Here is a 19,807-nt window from a genome sequence, read left to right as displayed (position 1 = left end):
AAGCAAGCCATTTTATCATCACCCGTATTAATCTGATCTGATACTTAGCTTTTCATTAGCGAAGTACATTACGGTACATGTCCATGACAGACACAGGCAGATGACTCGGTGTAACCTTGGACTCACAGTAACCTATCAGAAGGGAACAAATCCACAAAGGAACAGCAAGAAGCGACGTCTCACTTTAAATCACTGCTCTGCTCTCACTAACAAACTCTGATAAAAAAGCCTAAGAGAAGCTCTTTTTTTCTCTAATATGTATTAGATTTGATTTCCTTCTGAAAGGAAATCACAGACCCACCCTACAGTCCATTAGCCAAGTTAATGCAGAGCTGCCAGACTTGCTGACCCATTAATAATACATTGCAGTGGTCAAAAGAGGCCAGACACCTCCGTGCACCCCTTCATCCCTCTACACGGCCACATTAATGGACTAATTCAGATGCAATTAACTGGTGGGGAGAGGCTGTGGCCTTGCGGCTGGTGGAGCACAGGCTGAAGGGCTTAGAGCCAGGGCTTGGATTATAATCACTGGAAGCACACACATGAACACACACACTCACAAAACAATTTACATAGTACAAGAAATGAGCCAATACATTTGTAGTAACACAGAATGTAGCTTTCACCGCCGGATGCCAAAAGCAAAAAAAGAATTAATGAATGGCATTTACACTAAATCGTCATATTTATCCATAAAAATGTTTGTAAGTGGCCCTTAGCTACAGATCTGTTTCTGCCTATGTTCTGCTAAAATACTGTCCACCAAATAAACCTGCAATAACTGATTTTTTTGGCCACTTGGAGGCAGTGGATATAAGCTATTAACAAGACATTATGATGTTAGTAACTAACCACTTACATGAATCAAAAAGCTTAGGAGGGAATAATTCCTATAAATGTTGTTCAAATAACTCTCTTATAGTATTCAAATAGTCTGCTTACAGTGTTCATTTTGGGTCTTTTCATACATGACAACATCTGCTAAAACCACTTACTTTACATTTTTTAACTTTACTCCCTTGATATTTTGCCTTGCAGTAACCTGTCTACTTCCAGCTGGCTACCTGAGGCTGGTGCTGTGTGCACACATTGAAATCATGACGGGAAAAAGAAAGTCATTTTCTCTCAATGAAAAGCGTAATCTCTTCAAAGGTTATGACAAACTGCCAAAAACAAGTCAACGAGATGGAATAAAGAAACACGGTGTTCCTCAGCTGTAGGCTATTCAAACAATGAGGAAACAGTCATGGCTGCTAGTGACAAAGACTAAAGAAACAAATGTATGCAGGGAAAGCACTATGGTTGAAGCCGGCCTTGTCGAGTGGATTTATAATGCCTCTTCATGTAATGAAACAGCTGTAATGCATTTTGCAACAATAACATTCAGTTAATAGCAAAGCTGTACATGTCAGTACTTTATAATCATGTAATAAACACAAGGTGTGTAACGGTAATCTGCATGACACATAAAGAAAAAGAAGAAAAAAACAGATATTGTAATAATTCGTGATCATTTGATTTAGGTAGACATAATCTCAATCTGAGGTTTACGCTGCACCACCATGTTAGCAAACAGTTTCCCGTAAACACATCTAATAGATGCAAAACAACATTATCATCATGAGCTCTCCTTTAAACTCCATTTTGGTTTTCACCCAAAAAGATCTGGTGCTCTCGTGGCTAAATGCTTGACTATGTTCACCAGCTAGCTGCTAACTGTGTCAGCCAGCCTCTTTTTGCTGAGCAGGTAATATACTGCCATTTTTTAGAGCGCCAGTGGTGAGAGTGGTGAGAGTGTAACAGTAAAGTTTAGGGCTCAGAATTTGCAAGTCAGTTCAGATTTGGCGGTTCAATGTGGATATTTAACGATTCTGGGTTGTTGTTTTTTTTTTGTTTTTTTTTTTTAAAGTTTGATGGGGTTCAGCGGGATGTTCAGTGTTACAGCGGCATTCACTTAATATAGTAAACAAGCTAACAGCACTAGTGAGTCGTAAGTGTGCAAAATGTTTTTGCCAAAACTAGATATCAAACAAATGCGAGAGACTGTATCCTATTAAGTTGCTGTGTACCGTAAATTCACCATTTCTAAACAGAGGAGAGAAGATGTTGTCTCAGAGCCTCATAGTGCAGAGTCTCTTCCTCTCAGTGCCGCTATATTGCTTCAGCTGCAGCTTGTATTAAAGAGTACCATAAAGTCAAGAGCACTCACTCCACAGCAAAATCTAGGAACCACAACATCCCCAGATTTGCCCAGCACACAGTAAAAAGACTGCTCGACTTGAAGCGTTCTCAGTCAATTGAGGGGATTATTCACATCTCCGACTTTCAATGGGCAGCCCTAGTAAAGTTGTAAAATGAAACCAAAACAGTAAGCTGAAAGATTTGGGGAAAAATTTTTCATTTACGAAAAAATACCTTTCACATATAAGTAGGGCTGAGTGTTACAGAGAAATCTAATATTAAAATATGTTTGACGCATTACCTCAATCTCGATATTGCAACAATATTGTAGAATTGACTTTTAGTGCATTCAGAAAATATTTACACAAATAAATTTTTGATAAATAATCATCGCAAATGTGTTTATAATGACTATGTGGGTAAAGGCAAGTAATGAAACGGCTGGAACAGTTAAGAAAAGTTAAGAAAATAACATCACTTAATTGTAACCCTTCAAATGAGGAAAAGACAACACTCATGATATTACAATATCTGAAATCTAAGATGAAATCGAGTCTCATTTTACGATATCTATATGATATAATGAAACTGCACAGCCCCACATGTAACTACTCATGATCAGCTCTCAATAAAAAAAATATACTGATTTAGCCAACAATAGTGCTTTTATCCTGTCAGGACCTTCCTTATGACAAATCTACATGTGACAACAAAGTGTGAAACGCTGACACTGCCCTGTATTGTAAATTAATCAGTTTCTTTTTTCATGTTTGTCCATTACAGCGAGTTTTATTCAATGATGTTGCTGCAGAAATCTGCTCTTTGAGAATGTGACATTGACAAATGAGCAATTACAGGAGCGATATTCACGTGTCACATCTGTGGCCGGCATGACCCACGATTAGCCCTACTGATGCTGAATGTGAGATGCGAAGAGCCGAGCCTGTCAACACAGGCGCCTGGGAAGGCAGCGTGGCCCATTCTGGCATGTCATCCATCACTGGTTCCTCTCGGCTGCCACAGCTGTGTCACTGTCCCCCTCTCACAGACTGCTGACCCCACTGAGGACGAACCAGCAGGATGATCAAATATCTCTCTGGGATAAGGGACAGCCATCCTGCTTCACTGACAAGGCAGAGGACAAAAAAAAAACCTTCCCTACATATCCTCTTCCATTGTGACATCTTTATCAATAAGCAGCATTTAATGGCAGGCAGCAGCAGAGTCGTGTAGCGACACATCACTGCTCGCCTTTCTTTCCAAAAAAGCAGGGATTGTGAGGAGCAGAGTGAAGCCATTAGCTTTGAGAGGCTGACATGGAGGGTGACAGGGGTTAAATAATTGCCAGAGAAGAGAGAAGGTGGATTAAAACACAGATGAAATGGAACAACATCAGCCAGACGTATTTCCGAGATAATTACTTGCCATGCAGATTTTATCAGCATGCCAATCATCGGGGCTAGTGTACTCCTTTTAAAATTCCTATCAGATGTGAATGACCTACAGTATGGATGAAAGGCAGTGTGGCCGAGCTCCCTGTCGCTCTAAGTGGATATTCAGTGGAGGGCTTGCCTCAGTCAAGGCAAGACCTTTGACCCTATCAGCAGTCTCAGGTTGCTGTAGACTTTTTAAAAGATCCTTCTCCAGCCTCTGCTAATTAGTCCTGCAGCCTCTTTTCCTTTCATTTCTAAAAAGGAAACGCTGCGTGCACGCTACAGTGCTGGCAGATAAATTAGCTGCATGCTTCACAGGAGGCAACCGTTCTTCAGGGATAGCAGGCTACCTTAATTATGAATATTATTAATTACATTTTAAAAAGACCAGGAGAAATAAAAAAGTAAAAAAAAAAAAAAAAAATCAATCAATCATACTCCGACTTAAAGATACTCGTTAAAATTAAATCATACCTTGTTTACATCGCTGAAATTGCTTTTTATATACAAACGGAGCGGGCAGCAGCAGTAGCCAGTCTAGCCCAGCTTAGATAAATTTAACAGGGCAGATTCAGTGTTAAAGGCAGATTCTAAGGACTGTGATCTATTTATAGCATGCAAATTTCATCAGCGTACCCCCTCTCCTCTTCTCTGCCTCCTTGTCAGGGCAAAAATCAGTGCGCACACACAAACACACACACACACACACACACACTCACACTCACACACACACCCACACACACACACACACACACACTCACACTCACACACACACACACACACACACACACACACACACACACACACGAGGAGGCTATGTTAAAAGGCACCATCTGTGATCCCAATGTCAACAAAGGTAGCCTGATATTCAGACTGAATAGCCATTATGGTACAACTCCATTATTCAGTCTGACATTGGCTTCTTATTAGCAGTTTCCTGGAGGGGAGGATTTGATTTTACCCTAACCAATCACTGAACTAATGCATCCGGAGGCTCTGACTGTGTTAGGCTGCGCACAGTTAGCTCAAGTTAATATCAATATTTACAGAGAACAATAGATTATATAAAGAATGCATGTTTTGCAAAGACAATTTGCTTGTAAAATATCACACATGATGTGTCCCGGTATATGAAAATAAACAGACAAGACAGAAGAGAGATAAGAGTTCACTGAGTTCATTGCTTTCTTGGTTTAGCACACCAGAGAGGGACACTGTCACTGCTATAAAATGGACAGACATGAAAGAAACAAAGTGTCCATTATCTTAAGACAAATAGTGGAGGCAATTAAGATTTATTGAAGACTGATCCTGCTCAACCTAGCCTGTGAGTACCGCACCCTTTAAGCAGCCTGAGGATGTCATGTAAAATAGTTAGCTAAGTTAGCCAGTTTTGTGACAGCTTTGTATTCATACTGTGGTTACTTGCATTTTAATATCACGGGCAGTGATTTAGAACAGCAGTTAAACTATTACAGGCCCTGTATATGCGTAGGATTTATGGGTATCTATTGACAGAAAAAATATAATATCAGGGATTCCCACACATCCATTTATTTGTGGCGACCCACCATGAATAACACATCTGCCACCATAAATTGTTTTTATATTTTTGCAGCTGGAGCTTTCATTTGTAGTACAATAGGAATATATATACAGTTCAGTTTTCTGCATCACACTCTTTGATAGCAGAGAGTACTCTGAGCCAGAAGGAGCAGCAGAACACCAGGTGCATTAACACTGCTCTAATGAGCTTTGACTGGATCATTACAGATCAATTATCCAGCCAATTGTACCTTAGAACCTTATACCTTAGAATAAGTGTTAATATCTACATAATGAAACGGGTCATTTTTCAGGGTGTCAGCCGTGTTGTTCTACAGGAGCCTAGAATGGACAAACCAAACACTGGCTCTAGATAGGGCCATGCACATTTTCGTGTCAGCTACCTAAACACAATCTGCAACCTCAACTCTAGATGCCACTAAATCCTACAAACTGGACCTTAAACCTGAATTAGAGATGTGCAGAAAATGTGCTGATACAAACACTAAAATATTTTACCAAGTTTTATAAAACCACCAATAAAATAAGCAGCACATTAAAATAATATCATAGCCTATTCTTCATGTAAATATATGAAGACTTATTCACAGGTGAGTTAACATAAAAATGTTATTAAAAGCGGGCTGGAGTGTCTGTGTCATTGTGGTTGAGGACAGTTGAGTAGCATCTCTGGGTTTGCCGGCTGCACGCCCACTCTTTAAACAAGGGATTTGAAAAACAAACCCACATTGCATTGCATGTTGCATCTGCGCGCCTGCTTCCGGAAGAGTTTTGCTGCTTGGGTTAATGCTGTACAGCTTCAAAGCACGATAATCAAACACAGTTCTAATGATAATTAAAATTTAAAACAGTAAGAACAACTGATGAGAATTTTACTGTGGTTTACTGTGAAACCAGCTGTCGCGTCATCCCTAACTTGACCTACTATAAAACTGTCCCCTTTTGTCCAACTTTGACACAGCTCAGTAAAGTCACCAACTTCAGACCCACCAAAGGATCTGATGAGTTGGTTGTTTCTCAAGTTGAGTAAAAGGTGTTCAAACAAGCAAAAGAGCAGATTTTTTTAATTTAATTTTTATTTTAAATACAGCAATTGAATGTTTTCAGATGCTGAGTAATGATTGTTTTTTGCAAGCACATGAGTAAAACAGACTGATTTTATAGTTTATTGTTGGAAATAACTTGTTATGACTCTTAAAATGCCAATATAATATTTCCATTAAAAAAAAAAAATGTTAGGGTGCCCGGTGGCTCAGTGGATAGAGCAGGTGCCCCATGTATAGAGGTCCTCGCCACAGCGGCTGCAGGTTCAATTCTGGCCCTTTGTTTCTTTTGTTGCATGTCGCCCCCCTCTCTCTCTGTCTCTCCCCCTGTCACTCTTCAGCTTTCCTATCAATTAAAGGCATAAAAGCCCCAACCTACATTATATATTGATGTCACATGACATTATCATGTTTTATAACTGTTATTTGTGCAGTATATTTCACACCCTACAGATAAAAATTGTCTTTGTGCTATATCTTGTGCAATACATATATTGTACACTCTCTGTTTTAAATAAACCAGTAAATAAAAGGAATATAAATGTAACTGTGCTTCAGCTGGTCATATAGTCAAAATGACTGTTTGGGGTTTTAATCATCACCATTACAAGCACTCATAGCACAGAAAGTTTCTTTAAAGGATGAAAACTTCCTCGATTCCTTTTGATGGGGTGGCAGCATTCACAGACATTCTCAGCAATATTAAGCCCTGACTGTACATACACTGCATTACGCAAAGGCGACAGCAAACCAAGTAGAAAAATGATAGAGGGCAAAAGGCCACTCACTGGGAAAACTAAGTTAAAATACAGGGAAAGCAAAGTGCTATTTTTGTCTAAATCTTTCTAGCCACGGAACGATGACTAAAGAGTTTCTGAGCAGCTCCCTATGGCCCTTCATCCTCCCCTCTGAAAAATCTAAGAAGTAGCTAATGATTTTTCCAGTTATGAGTTGTTTTGAAATGTGCTTCAAATTCCTTGCAGTTCATAACTTTAACTGTGACACCGGGGGTTGATTTTCTTGCCCAACTGCGCTTCAGGCTACATATCTGTGACAAAGAAAGGGCACGGCCTACTGGAGGTGATGATCTCAGTCACCACATAAATGGACTGGTCTGGAAAAGACATAGAAACACAGATCCTGACCCCTTTTTCCACTTATTAAAGAGTCTTATGAGTCGTACTTATGCCAGTCAGCTAAATAATTCAGTCTATAGTCTTTATATTCAAAGGAGAACAAGCTCACCAATAGACCCGACTACACTCACAGACGAAGCTCCGACAGCCTTGACCTCTCATATTTCTCCATAACTACAAACTGAAGAGCATGCCTCAACAATGCAAACTGATCAAATGTCTTTTTGAAAGACCTGAAGCTGTGACTTAGAATATGTGCAGGATCAACCACCCATCTTTGTCCGGCGTTATCTGCGTTAGAAATGATTCTTAGAAATGAGAAAAAAAGGCGACAGCACAAGTGGTGTGTCCCAGCCTGTGAGTCAGGTATCGACTTCAACAGATCTCATTATCACAGAGGAGGAAGTTCACTGAATCAATTGATGACCATGGACAAGAGCGTTTACAACTGGCTGCTGTGCCTCATCTCACTGAGCTAAAAAGAGCAGATAGAGGGGAGCTGTTGAGGGTTAATGACTGTTTAAAATGATAACAGAAGCCATATATATATTAGGGTGATGAAGTGAGAAGCCGTAGCCATGACTGTCAAAAAGACAGCTACAGTTTCAAGTAAAATTGAAGCCAACATCTCTACACAGGCCTGCAGGCCACAAGTGGAAGCGATAGAAGCCTCGGGCCTTTTATGTTCTGCACTGCAGTCAGCACTTCACTCAGCGGAGTGTGGGGACAGCAGCTCCTGCCAAAATGTATCCGTGCCAAGGCCTGCCAGCCTGCTCTCCCCGCCCACTCTAAGGGCCAGAGCGTGAGCGGTGGGGCGCCGGTAGGCGGGTGCAAGGTGAGGCTGGTGGGCGGGTGGCCAGGCTGGAGCTTCCTGACATGGGAACCCGCCTCACAGCAGGATCAAACTGGCTGCCGAGTGAATCACTACCCCTCCCACCACCTGACAAAGTCAGCGCCGGGCCAGTGCGCAACCACTTTTGCTGTCTCTACAATTAACAAGGAATGCAGGATGAGGCAGGATACTGCTGTATCACCTCATCAGACTGCATCTGAGCCGAGGTTCATATGACACTGGACTGAAGAAGAGAAATTTATGAACTTCATGAAAAGGATCATTTTGGACTTAGTTGGTGTGTGGGTTACAACAGGAACAGAGTAGCGCTCTATCACTGCTGCTGAAAAATTCAGGATCAGCAAAGTGCTTAATATTTAAATGCTTGCTTTACGGTGTAATGATGATACCGGCTAAGAAAGTAGATGAAGGTATCAGAGAGTGTAGCACCGAAGCAATTTTACACTTTCAGATTTCAGGCCCTGCAAACCTAAGCTTGAGGTGGGAGATAGGGGCAGGAAGCACAAATTCTCATACCTGACCAATCTTATTTAAATAAGCAACAGGAGCAGGGATTTTCTGAGCTGTGGCTAGTCACCAGTCAGAAGCAGGAACATTATCTCCAGAGTAAATAATGTCCTGAAGGACCAGTAGCTACCCAAATCGCTTCTTAAAAAATAGAAAACTGCTCCAGGCTGCTATTATTAAGCCTCAGATCCAATGGGAAGTTGAACCTTTGATCTGTTTAGGGTACTGTGTATTTGCATTTTATAATGAGATCAAAGCAAGGTCCAGGGCCCCTGCAGAAGGCAGCTCTGTGCCCCATCTCTGCACACTGGACGATTTACAGACCAAAGCTATATTTCCCTGTTAACAAGATCATGGAAGAGCTATGGGCCTCAGTGAAAATGCAGTGGGAGATTCAATGTTTGTTAGGCAATCAAAAGCAGCCTACATTCTCTTCTTGCTAATTTTCTTTCCTGTACACAGGTGTGGAAGAGGAAAAAGTAAATAAAATCATGCCAGTAGCAACAATCTCCTCAACAGTTAAAGTTCAAGAGCAAACATTTCAAGCATTTTTAAACTGGTTGAGAATTGCTCCAGATTTTCTTTGGCATTCTTCACCTGGAAGAAATGCAGAGGGGAATTTACACACTTTGCCTGAAGTGAGCCTACAAGGAGCCGGGAGAAGGTTTGAGTTGAGCATGAAGGTCAACATTTGAGAGTATATGTGGAGTCTCTACTCAATACTGTTCCTGACCAGTTTTTTTTTTTTTTTTTTTACAGAAAATATACAAGAAAAGAAATCACACACACTGTCACTCCTTCTTTGGCGGAGGTGAGCGGAGTCTCATATTTTTTGACGGCCTGATCAGAGGAGAGAAGGACTGCATATACTTGAGACATCCTTGTACCTCCATAAGGGGTCTGTTTGCCTAAATTATCAAGTATGAAGGAAGGGTTGCAGCAATACCAGGAGCTTAGATGTTGTTGTAAATTCAGATATTGGGAATTTATTTGCAGATACCAGTACAGTCAAAAGAGAGATGAAAGAGAAATACATTTTGTAATAAAATATGTTGCTCAAATGTAATTCTTGTGGGATTTACTGTTTGGCAACAAATACAGAAAAGTGTGTGAAATAACTCTTAAGATAAGTAATTCAGGCATTGTTAAAAGAACTGTGGTATTTTTCACTGTGAACCCTGTTTTCTCATGTTTTGTGTCTAAGTGACTTGAGAGAACAACAATTTTTGAAACTGGTCAAGTATTGAGAGAAAGAGCGACAGTCATCAGTGGCAAAAAAGGCAACTATGTAACCACTTGGGGCAGGGGCGCCCCGTCAATTCACATCCACTGAAAGTGTTTGTTTTTGCCACTGACAGGCTCAGATTGTTGTTATGATCGTCTCACCATATTACAGACACAAAGCTAACAAGAAATTAAATGTTATCCGGACCTTTTCCTTGTTATAGTCTGTTTTGTCTCACTAGTAAGAATCCTAGTTTTGAAATCTCAGCAGAGGTGACTTTTTGCAAGAAAAACAACGGAGTAAACTTTTTTTGTGAGTTTTTTTTTGTTGTTATTTATTTTCTATTAGGTTTTCTTTTAAACAAAACAGAAAACAAAATGATACTTATGTATGTACAAAACACACTTAAAATAAAACTCAAACGAAGAAAAAAAAGCCAGGGGAAGATTCTTCTTAAATGGGAGAAAGGAGAATTGCTAATAGTTTGTTGTGTTGGAGTATATAGAGCATAGCTTACTCTTTTCAGAAAAAAAAAATCTAATGCCGTGGGTGAATATTTAGCTGTAAAAACAAATTGCGAGATTTTAGAACAAGACTTCTCCTTGAGCAAGACTTGGACACAAAACAGAACGAAACACCCGAGAGGAAGAAAGGAAAAACATATGAAAAAAAAAAGTTTTGTTTCTCTGTAGGGTCCTTTCCGTACTGTTGTCAGACAACCCTGATAACAATATTAGCCAGTCAGTGGTAAAAACAGACACTTATAATGGACATAAATTGAGGGGCGCACCTGCCCAAAGTTGTAGCCTTTAGCCTCTCGCTTAGTACTGGACCACTTCAGAACATTGTTTATCCCTCAAGTCACTTAAACACAAAAACATAGGAAAATAAGGTCCAGGTTGAAACATAATGAGTTTCCCTTTAACAATAATTCCATAACTTATCTTGAGTGTTATTTAATCTACACAGAGTTTTTACACATTTTCTGGCGATTTACATTTCAGAACTTCAGTCACATTATGCTCATTTATTATGGAAAAGGTTAAAAATGCCACTGTATCCTTTTCATAAGAACAAATGCTTTGACCTCTAAACTGTTATCTTAAGATGTCCATTTTTATTTGGTCAGTTAAAAGTTGGAGAACACATCTAACCAAACTGCAAAAAAAGTAATGTTTTCAACAAGTAATATAGACACGGGTCATTTACTTGACACTGGTTCCCCTTCACGTAAAAATCCCCCAGACTTAAGCACTGAAAAAAACTGACCATACTAACAGACAAAGCAACACTTATACTAATTGCAATAAACTCTTAACCTCTATGGTTTGTTCAGACTGTTTCACTAGCTGTCTACCCTACACTGCATTGCCCATCATGATGCATGCAGTTAAGTGGTTGACAGGGGGAATACCCCCTCTCCTACAGCCGTCTTCTTGAGGTGTCTCGAAGCCACACGTCTGCAAGTAATTTATGCAACAATTGCCCCACAAACAGTTGTAGCGAAAGTGAGAGAATGCTGAATCGCCATTCATGACACGCAAAGACAGCATCCATGAAGAGACGGAGGAGATTTGAGAAGTTGTGACAACGGATTTCAAAACTAGATTCAGCTCCTATTCCCTTTATTCAGTTAATAACTTTGTAAATACTACACATTTAAAAATATGTTCTTTGAATTCATATTAAAAAGGTTCAATGCCAAAGTCCAACATATATGCTCTTATTTGAATACTGAAACTGACCCGAAGCTAAAAGTCTTCAGAATAATAACAGTCTCATCTTTGCAAAGTGCTCATGACAGAAAGAAATGCTCGTTCTTCTGACCTTGAAGTGGGAGATTTCTGTTCCCATTTACCTTTTAATCTCCCAGGAGTCATCTGGGCCAGCTCACATTGCTTGTAATGGCTTTAAAATGGAGCAACAGATATGAATTATAATCAAGAGCACATAGAAACAGCGTGCTGCTTTATAGACGGGTGCAGCAAGCAAAACCCTACACTCGTCTAAGAAATATGTAGTTAAGATTTCTAGTATATGAAATTTCCTTAAGGAATATGGCAGATGTTCAATAATCCAAGCTTGCTATACAAGGAACAGAAGGACACAAAAGCTACAGTACAGTATGCAAGCTGACTCGTACAAAAGACTGCTTAGACTGACCTGCAAAGTATGAATCAAAAGTACCTCAGAGAGCTGTAGAGGGTGTTAAGAAAAGCACCACCTAATTGCTTGCTCATAGATGCCGAGCACATATTCTGCACTCTCGGAGGCAGCGTTCACATTTTTTGACCTTGATGAATTATCTGTTTTTATTGACAGCACTTATTGATATTTCTTAAAAGCGCAGGCTAATGGAGTTCTATTGAGATGATTAAATGAGTTGCTAGTGCCCGGATTAGCCCGGTCTCATCTCGCCGGCACAGCTTGCATTATCATACAGAACAGACGCATGCGTGCGTTGAGTCCCAAATTCCTGCGACTGACATCTCCAGGGGAACAGAGGAGCGATGACTACATCCGACCTACATTCACCCCACCCAGGCATGCTTGCTTCCAACTAATTACACACACAAACATGCATACTCAGTCACACTATAGGTGGATTCATACCATAGTAAAAGTCACACTGCAGGGAAATCTTACTACTGTATGCATGCATCTTACAGAGATATACAATAATTAGGTGTACATGCTATTTCTTCAAATACATGTCTCTGAGGGCTTTAAAGCCAAAAAACAACCCATGACTGTACAAGCTCCAAGTGACCTCCTGATGATTGGGAGAGAAACTTTTTTCAGGCTTTTGCAAAGGCTTAAAGGAAAATATCATTTGTGTGATGGGTTGTGAAAATTCTCCAAGCACAAAAAACATTAGGAACAAACCTAAGGCTACTGGAGCTCGCTCAAATGCCCCGGGCATGGAAACAGCACTATTGGATTTCATTCAACTGTCTTATGCAATGAAAAGATTTTATAAATACTTACTCCATACATATTATTTCAGTTGTTTAGATTCTCAGAAAAAAACTATGGCAGGGAAAACACCCCATTAACAAGAACTGAGAAAAAAATAGTGACGCAGGCTCTAGCGTATGAGCACATCTTCAAACCGCTTTTTCAGTTTCCTGTGCTGTACAGCATCCTGGTTAGAGTGATGTGGTTTTTCACACTTTTAAATGTGAGGGGTATTTCTACAGTCGCAACCCACATTTAGGCTTGAATCTGTTGATCTATGCAATCCTCTACTAAACTAGAAAGTACTTGAAGAGCGTCAATCTCAACCAACGCTGACTAATTCTATACCCTGGTCCTTTACCCAAGGCATTATTCCAGTTACGTCAAATCTACATTATACCCAACGCTTGATGATTTCCATTTCAGCATTATACATTTCTGCTAGTTTCATCTCTGTGGATAAAAATAGACAACTATGTGGTAGAAATTCCTTTCAAATCTGTAATCAGTTTTTCCTTGATTCAAGCCTGTCCGCTGACTGTATTATATAGTATCTAAAAAAATAAGAGCTTTTGCAGATTGAAAACAGCATATTCAATATAATGTATTATGTGTTATTATGTACATGGGACTCACTGGAAAGCAGTACTGATCTGGAGTGCATTTTCTGAGAGTGAAATAAATGCAGAGAATTTTATTGTAAATATCCCTTTACAATAACTGTGGATTCAGAGTGTCTACAGGTATCAGAGACTTAAATCCACTGACCCTTACAAGATCACTTTTAAATTAATTTTAGGCTTATGTTTGGACAAATTACCTGCATGCTTACTTCCAATATTGGAAATTTGCCCTAGTCAGTTAATCTGCAAGAGGATTGAACCAGTTTGTAAGTGGACAATTGCACGGAGAAAATTCCCCCATAAAACTCAAAAATAAAAAAAAAAAACAGCTGGTAGAGCAGTTGTATTTCAGTCACATCTAAAATGTCATATTTCCTGTGATATTTTAAAACTAGTTATCAATTAGGATTTCATGACATTTCCAAGTCTTGAATGGTTTTTATTATTTTTGGGCATTCAAAACAAGGTTTGACTAACAAAACAGTGTTCCTGGCATTGGGAATCCTAAAACCAGGTGCTGATTTCAAGATGAAGCCAGACTTGATAAGAAAAGAACCAAAGGCCCACGAACAACCATATACACAAGCAAAGCTATAATGAATTAATACTACGTAGTCCTTTCCATTGAATCTACACTGGGTAGAGCAAATCTTCAACCCTGCCAGCCAGCAGCACCAGTTTGATTCCCACTGAGGACACCTACTCTTAAACGTATAAAAAGTGTATGCAGTCAGGTGTCATCTAAATGTTGTGTCTTATCTATGGTTACTTTAGTGGGGCTTGTTAGTCACACCCTCATATTTCCGAGCAATAAAGTCTGTGGATGTGCACAAGACTTCACCAAGTTCACTTCAAGCCACATAAATGATGATTGACTCATAGCTTCTCTCTGGATTTGGAGACATATTAACAGTTAAATGCATAAATACAGACTGAGCAATGAGTGCAACATGCTCTGCAACCGGATTTGTTTGTACAGCAGCAAAGATAGCAGAAATACTGCTGCTACCTTGGACTTACGTCTGGAGAAAATTGTTAGTGTGCAGTGAATGGTTAAATTTGATACTAAAGAAGGTGGGTGGTATACAAAATACAGAGCTGACCTCAATGTCGAGGAGAAATGCCTGCAACTTAATGCAGGAACACATGCAGACTGACAACACACATGCTGCCATGCTGCTGACAACTAAATAAGGGATGATGAAGGTAAAAGAGGAAACAAAGGTTGCAAAATAAAACAATTCATTTCTTCACAAAAGGCCTTGCCACAAAAGCTAAAATCAATCCATCCATTTATAATAACACATGCTTTTTCATCTCCCCCTCACCTACACACACAAAAACACCTCCATGCAGCCTGTACACACGCCAGATCTTGTCGCCCCAGGAAATGGGCTTCATACATCTTGTCTGACTGCAATAAAGCAGTGCCTAAGATTCTATTTCCAATAAACGTCGACTGATTGGAAAACTCATTCTAATATCAATTTCCATCTGGGCCCTTTAAAAGGCAATCAGCATAGCTTCATCTCGGTATATCATGGGCTCCTTGAGATGATGACACAGCACTGGCTCTCTCTTCTGCATAATGGCCTTCTCCTATCAAGGCATCTGCAATGAATAATACCACCCATGAATGGGCTATTTAGTCTGTGTTCGCACAGATAGGGGCCACTTCTCTGAATATTAATCCAGGGTTTTACACTTCATATGGTTCTCTCAGGGCTGCACCATTTTTCATCCGGAGGAGTAAGGCACTCAGTGTGATTTGGCGCTCTCGTAGTTTCTCTCTAAGCTTTCTCAGAAGTGACAATGGTGATTACCAATGGCATCCCACTTTGTTTAAGATGCCCAACAACCACAAAACAATTATTTAAAGGACAAATGTGTAGGATTTAGTGACATCTTGTGGTGAGGTTGGACATTTTGCTCCGTAGCTATATATGGAAGGCTGCATAGCTTATAATATAAGCCTGCGTGATGGTACCTTGGTCATCTGTGACTTGTATTGCTATTGTTGTCTTCCTGGAAACATCACCAAAATGGCTGTAAGTTATCCTTTAAAAACTCGTCATTTTCAGTGAATTATGTATTTGTCGCAGTGTATGACCTCTTAATTTTTTTTTCTTGCTGAGTCGAATAAATTGAATCAAATTCCAACCAAGTGAATACCTCTCTCCTAACCCCTCCCCTTTCAAGCATGTAGTGGCATAGTGAGAAAATATTTAAACATTTTAGTATTGCTATTTGATGTTTTGTGATACTGTATCAATTGTCAGAAACACAGTATCAATTTTAATGTTTTTTTCATCATAATATCTTGTTAATCGGTTTAAGATACATTTTAAGAGGCACTTTTATTTATTTATTGACTTAAATATTTTTTTATTTTACCGATACAGGCAAATGTTAATTCCTTTGCTCAGATTGCACAAAAAGTAGTGATATGATGTTGGCAGTTACAGTGATAAATATAAATGCAGATTTCACTGTCCTGAAAACCTTTCCACATTTTTTAAATGTATATGTTGGTGTGTTCTTTATACTATTACAGTATTAAGAAAATTTGATTAAAAAAAATATTATTATTATGATTATTAAAAAAAACCCAACAATATACTGTTTTACTTATAGTATTGCAATATAGTGCAATATCACAACCCTGTATCGTGATACGTATCAAATTGCTAGATTCTCCGATGCTAGTCTGTCCGTTCTCTCCGATCACCCTGACACTGAATAAATGAAGCATTGTTAATATTCACTTCAACAGATTTAGGATGCAGTTTTGTTATTTTGTTTTTTTGTTTTTTTAACCACATTCACATATATTTACGTTTTACTTGATTTTAAGTTTTTAAAGTGTTCACTTACTGAAGGTGGAATAAACCTCCACTATTAGTAGTATTTGTGCTGTCCTAGAAACATGGCGGTACAACATGACGGACTAAGTTGGCAGGGACCTGCTACTAATGTAGATATAAAGGGCTCATCTTAAGATAAGGAAAGCACAACTATTGTAATTTTCAGGTGATTATAAACAAAAGAAAACATAATTATATTATATTCCATTTCTGCCAAAAGATCCCTTCAATCCTACAAACTGGACCTTTAAGGAATATCAATCTCAACTCTTCTACCAAAGCTGTGCACCACACAATGTAAGGCCAAAGAGGAGTTTTCATGAGGGAATAAACTGATATGAGTTACTGTGTATCTTCCACTGTAAAAACCAAAAGGACATCCAATTTCAAAAGCACTAAAATAATGTCTCATATTTGGTTTGACATAAAAGTTTATGTTAAAGTCAGAAACCCCGCTAGAAACCAGAGTGCAACTCTATAATCATCATCATCATCATCATGACAGCAATAAAGACCAGATGTTTTCTCACCTTCCAGCCACTGCCCGCCTCCCTGTAGTAGGGAAAGTTATCACAGATCCACTGATAGATCTCGCTCAGTGTCATCTTCTTCTTTGGCGAGCTGTTGATGGCAAACGTGATGAGGCTGGCGTAGCTGTACGGCGGCTTGCCGTCCTTGTGCTGCTGCACCTCCTCCTGGTCCAACGTGGTGTTAGGATCCAGTAGGGCGCTCTTCTTGCCCATGCCGGGCCCGTGAGCATTCTGGGCGTCCGCCTTGCGGATGGCCGCCTGCATGGTCAGCTGGGGAAGCCAATCCATGGAGGTCAGGCTGCTCTCCAGCTCCGACGTCATGGTGACGGCAGGCTGGGCAGGAAGGGGGTGGGGAAAAGGTGGAGGTGGTGGTGGTTACTGTTGGTGCTCGCTGACTGATAGAGAGTGGACCAGGTGTGGAATAACAAACAGGAGACGAGTGACAGGTCGAGGATGAAGTCTCCCTCAGCTCAAGACATCAGCATGACGTCTTTTGTAGGTCAACTCTGCAGAAACAGGAAACAGACATGCCTCTATTAGTCAGACACTCTTTCTTTCAAGGAGCACATTGGGAATAAAAGATATGCATATCAGCAATACTGCAGAGGACGAAAAGAAATGCAAACAAGGACGCAACTCTGAACAGGTTGGCCAACATCAAAAACCAAACGTCTCTGTAAAGTATGCTTATATTCGCTGTGCAGGAGATCACAAGCCCACCACTTTCTCTACCACTTGCTGCTCTCAAAGCTGACTCATAGCTGGGACTCCATCTGCACAGAGAGAGAGTAAATGCCAGGCAATTGTTTTCACAACTGCCAGCCAAATGGGGGAATGGCTCAGGAGGAATTCCGACTCTCTTGAGGGTAGTAAACCCCCTCTCCTTTCTTCCCTGCCTGCCAGTTTGCCTGCCTCCTCCCCTTCCTCCCCTAAACCAAGCCTCTGCCGTAAACAAGCCAGCCAGTGTCGTCTTGCAAACCATCCCCATCCCCGTGCGTGTCGGCCGTGCTGTGCAGAGTGCAGCCTGCAACAGCCTGTCTCTCAGTCCCTCTCGGCACACTGCCCTCCCTGTCTTAAAATAGAGGGGAAGAGTAGAAAGGCCTAAAGTTACAAACGGAGGTGAACACAGGGATCCGTGGAGGAAAAAAAAAAAAGCCTGAGCAGGATGACACTGCAATCTGGCTGGGGGGGAGGGGGGAGAGAACAGGCGGGAGAATGAGAAATCCTCACCAAGTTGTGGGATTTTTCTCTTGACTAAGCATGCTCGCACAAGTGTGTGTGTGCAAATGTGTGTCAGCCTGTGTGTGTGTGAGTGTGCACTCAGGCTGTCAGGCTGGGAATAAATAGTCCTCACGGCACTCAATAGGTCAAATATCGTATCTTTCAAAAATAGTATTTGTGTGGAGTCAGGAAATAAACCCAATTATAACTCAGTTTACCCCAATTTTTCAAACTGTGGTTCAAACGCATTGAGGTTAATCTTAAACATTTTTTATTAAATTTAATATTAGAAAAAATAATTACTCCAAATAGTGTTGTTCTTTTCAGGATTAGAATTTTTGTTTTTAAAACATGTTAATTTTTTAAAGGAGTTTAAAGTAGGACTGTAAGATATGAAAAAATGGTATTGTGATTATTTTGACAAATATTTTACATGAAATGGTCATTTTTCAATTTCATTTTCAATGCAAAAAATATATAAAAAATAATGATAATGATGATGAGATTTTTGCTGGATTCTGTATAAAACAAACACGTTCTTTTTCATCTCTAGCACCACGGTGCTTCTTTTGAAATGGTATGTTGTAATTTATGTTTTTTTATTTATGATGTATTTTATCTTTATCAGAAAACTATAGCCTCTGCGATTTGAATATTGGACTTGGCCATATTGCAATTTCGATAATACTTCAAACTAGGGATGAACAATTAATCAAAATAATACATTTTAATATATTTCCATCTCAAATTAGTTTTATATCTATTTTACGTCATTAGCAGGTCAAAAAGATGGTGAGGAATTTTTCAAAAACATATTTCATGGGCATCTGCTATCAATATGAAATGCAGCAGGAATAGGAAGAAATTCCTAAATTGGGCACACTGCTTTGGCGGTAGTTGGTCACAAGCAGTTTGTGGTTGTCCCTTTCAATTGATCTTTCACAGCGGGTGTTAGCTTGTGCCCGGCAGCCAATTCAATATCTGCTATCAGTGTATACAGCCAAAGCCAGATGATGAAGGCATTTTTCATACATCCAAAAAGAACTCAGAAGCAGAAAAACCAAATCCAGTTGGGGGAGATCATTAATGGAGTGACGCATTGGTCTTATATCTTTCCTTATAATCAGTGTTGGGTTTCATAAGGGGCCATAAAGTTTCTAATCAGTTCTTCTGAGCAATGTGCAATTTTCATTTTTATTTATTTAATTTTCTTTCTTTACTTTTTAAGTGATACACAGCCTAAAATGTATCCCTCAAAGTGATAGGTGGCTGTGCAGAAGCTGTGGTCACATTGAATTCATGTCCATAGTTAGAATTTTCCTGAAAATGTGAATAAGCTTAACATAGCTTCTCTTTTATATGCCAAAGCATAATCCAATACAGCGCTGCTCAGCATGTTTAAAAACAGTCATATTTTCACCTGACATGCTACTTCTAGATAGGGCTGCATGATATGTGGGGAAAAAAGCCCCAACATATTACCATTATTTTGACAGATATTACAATTGTGATATGAGCTGTGATAATTTTTACATTTAATGTTCAGTTAAAAGACAATGTCGATTTTTTTATTATGCTGGGGCCTGCACCAAACAAGCATGTTCCCTTATGTCTATAATATTATTTGTAGGCCAGGGTATCTCTGAAGCACCACAATGATTCAT

At 39.7% G+C, this 19,807-nt stretch overlaps 1 protein-coding gene across 2 annotated transcripts in view; it reads right to left on the bottom strand.

The window, feature by feature from the left end:
* Positions 1–19,807, bottom strand: part of foxj3 (forkhead box J3) — a 98,575-nt gene that overhangs the window by 45,269 nt on the left and 33,499 nt on the right. For both annotated transcript variants that reach the window (XM_042506774.2, XM_042506783.2), the window contains exon 2: positions 16,923–17,428. In XM_042506774.2, the coding sequence (XP_042362708.2) occupies positions 16,923–17,243 (321 nt within the window). In that variant the 5' untranslated portion in view covers positions 17,244–17,428. The remainder of the gene's footprint in view (positions 1–16,922; positions 17,429–19,807) is intronic.

Source organism: Plectropomus leopardus, chromosome 2, assembly GCF_026936395.1.
Source record: "Plectropomus leopardus strain MGB_pleo_1.0 chromosome 2, ASM2693639v1, whole genome shotgun sequence".
In the NCBI taxonomy this organism is placed as follows: Eukaryota; Metazoa; Chordata; class Actinopteri; order Perciformes; family Serranidae; genus Plectropomus; species Plectropomus leopardus.
The sequence above is the reverse complement of the archived record's forward strand: the minus strand, read 5'-3'. Positions and strand labels throughout refer to the sequence as shown.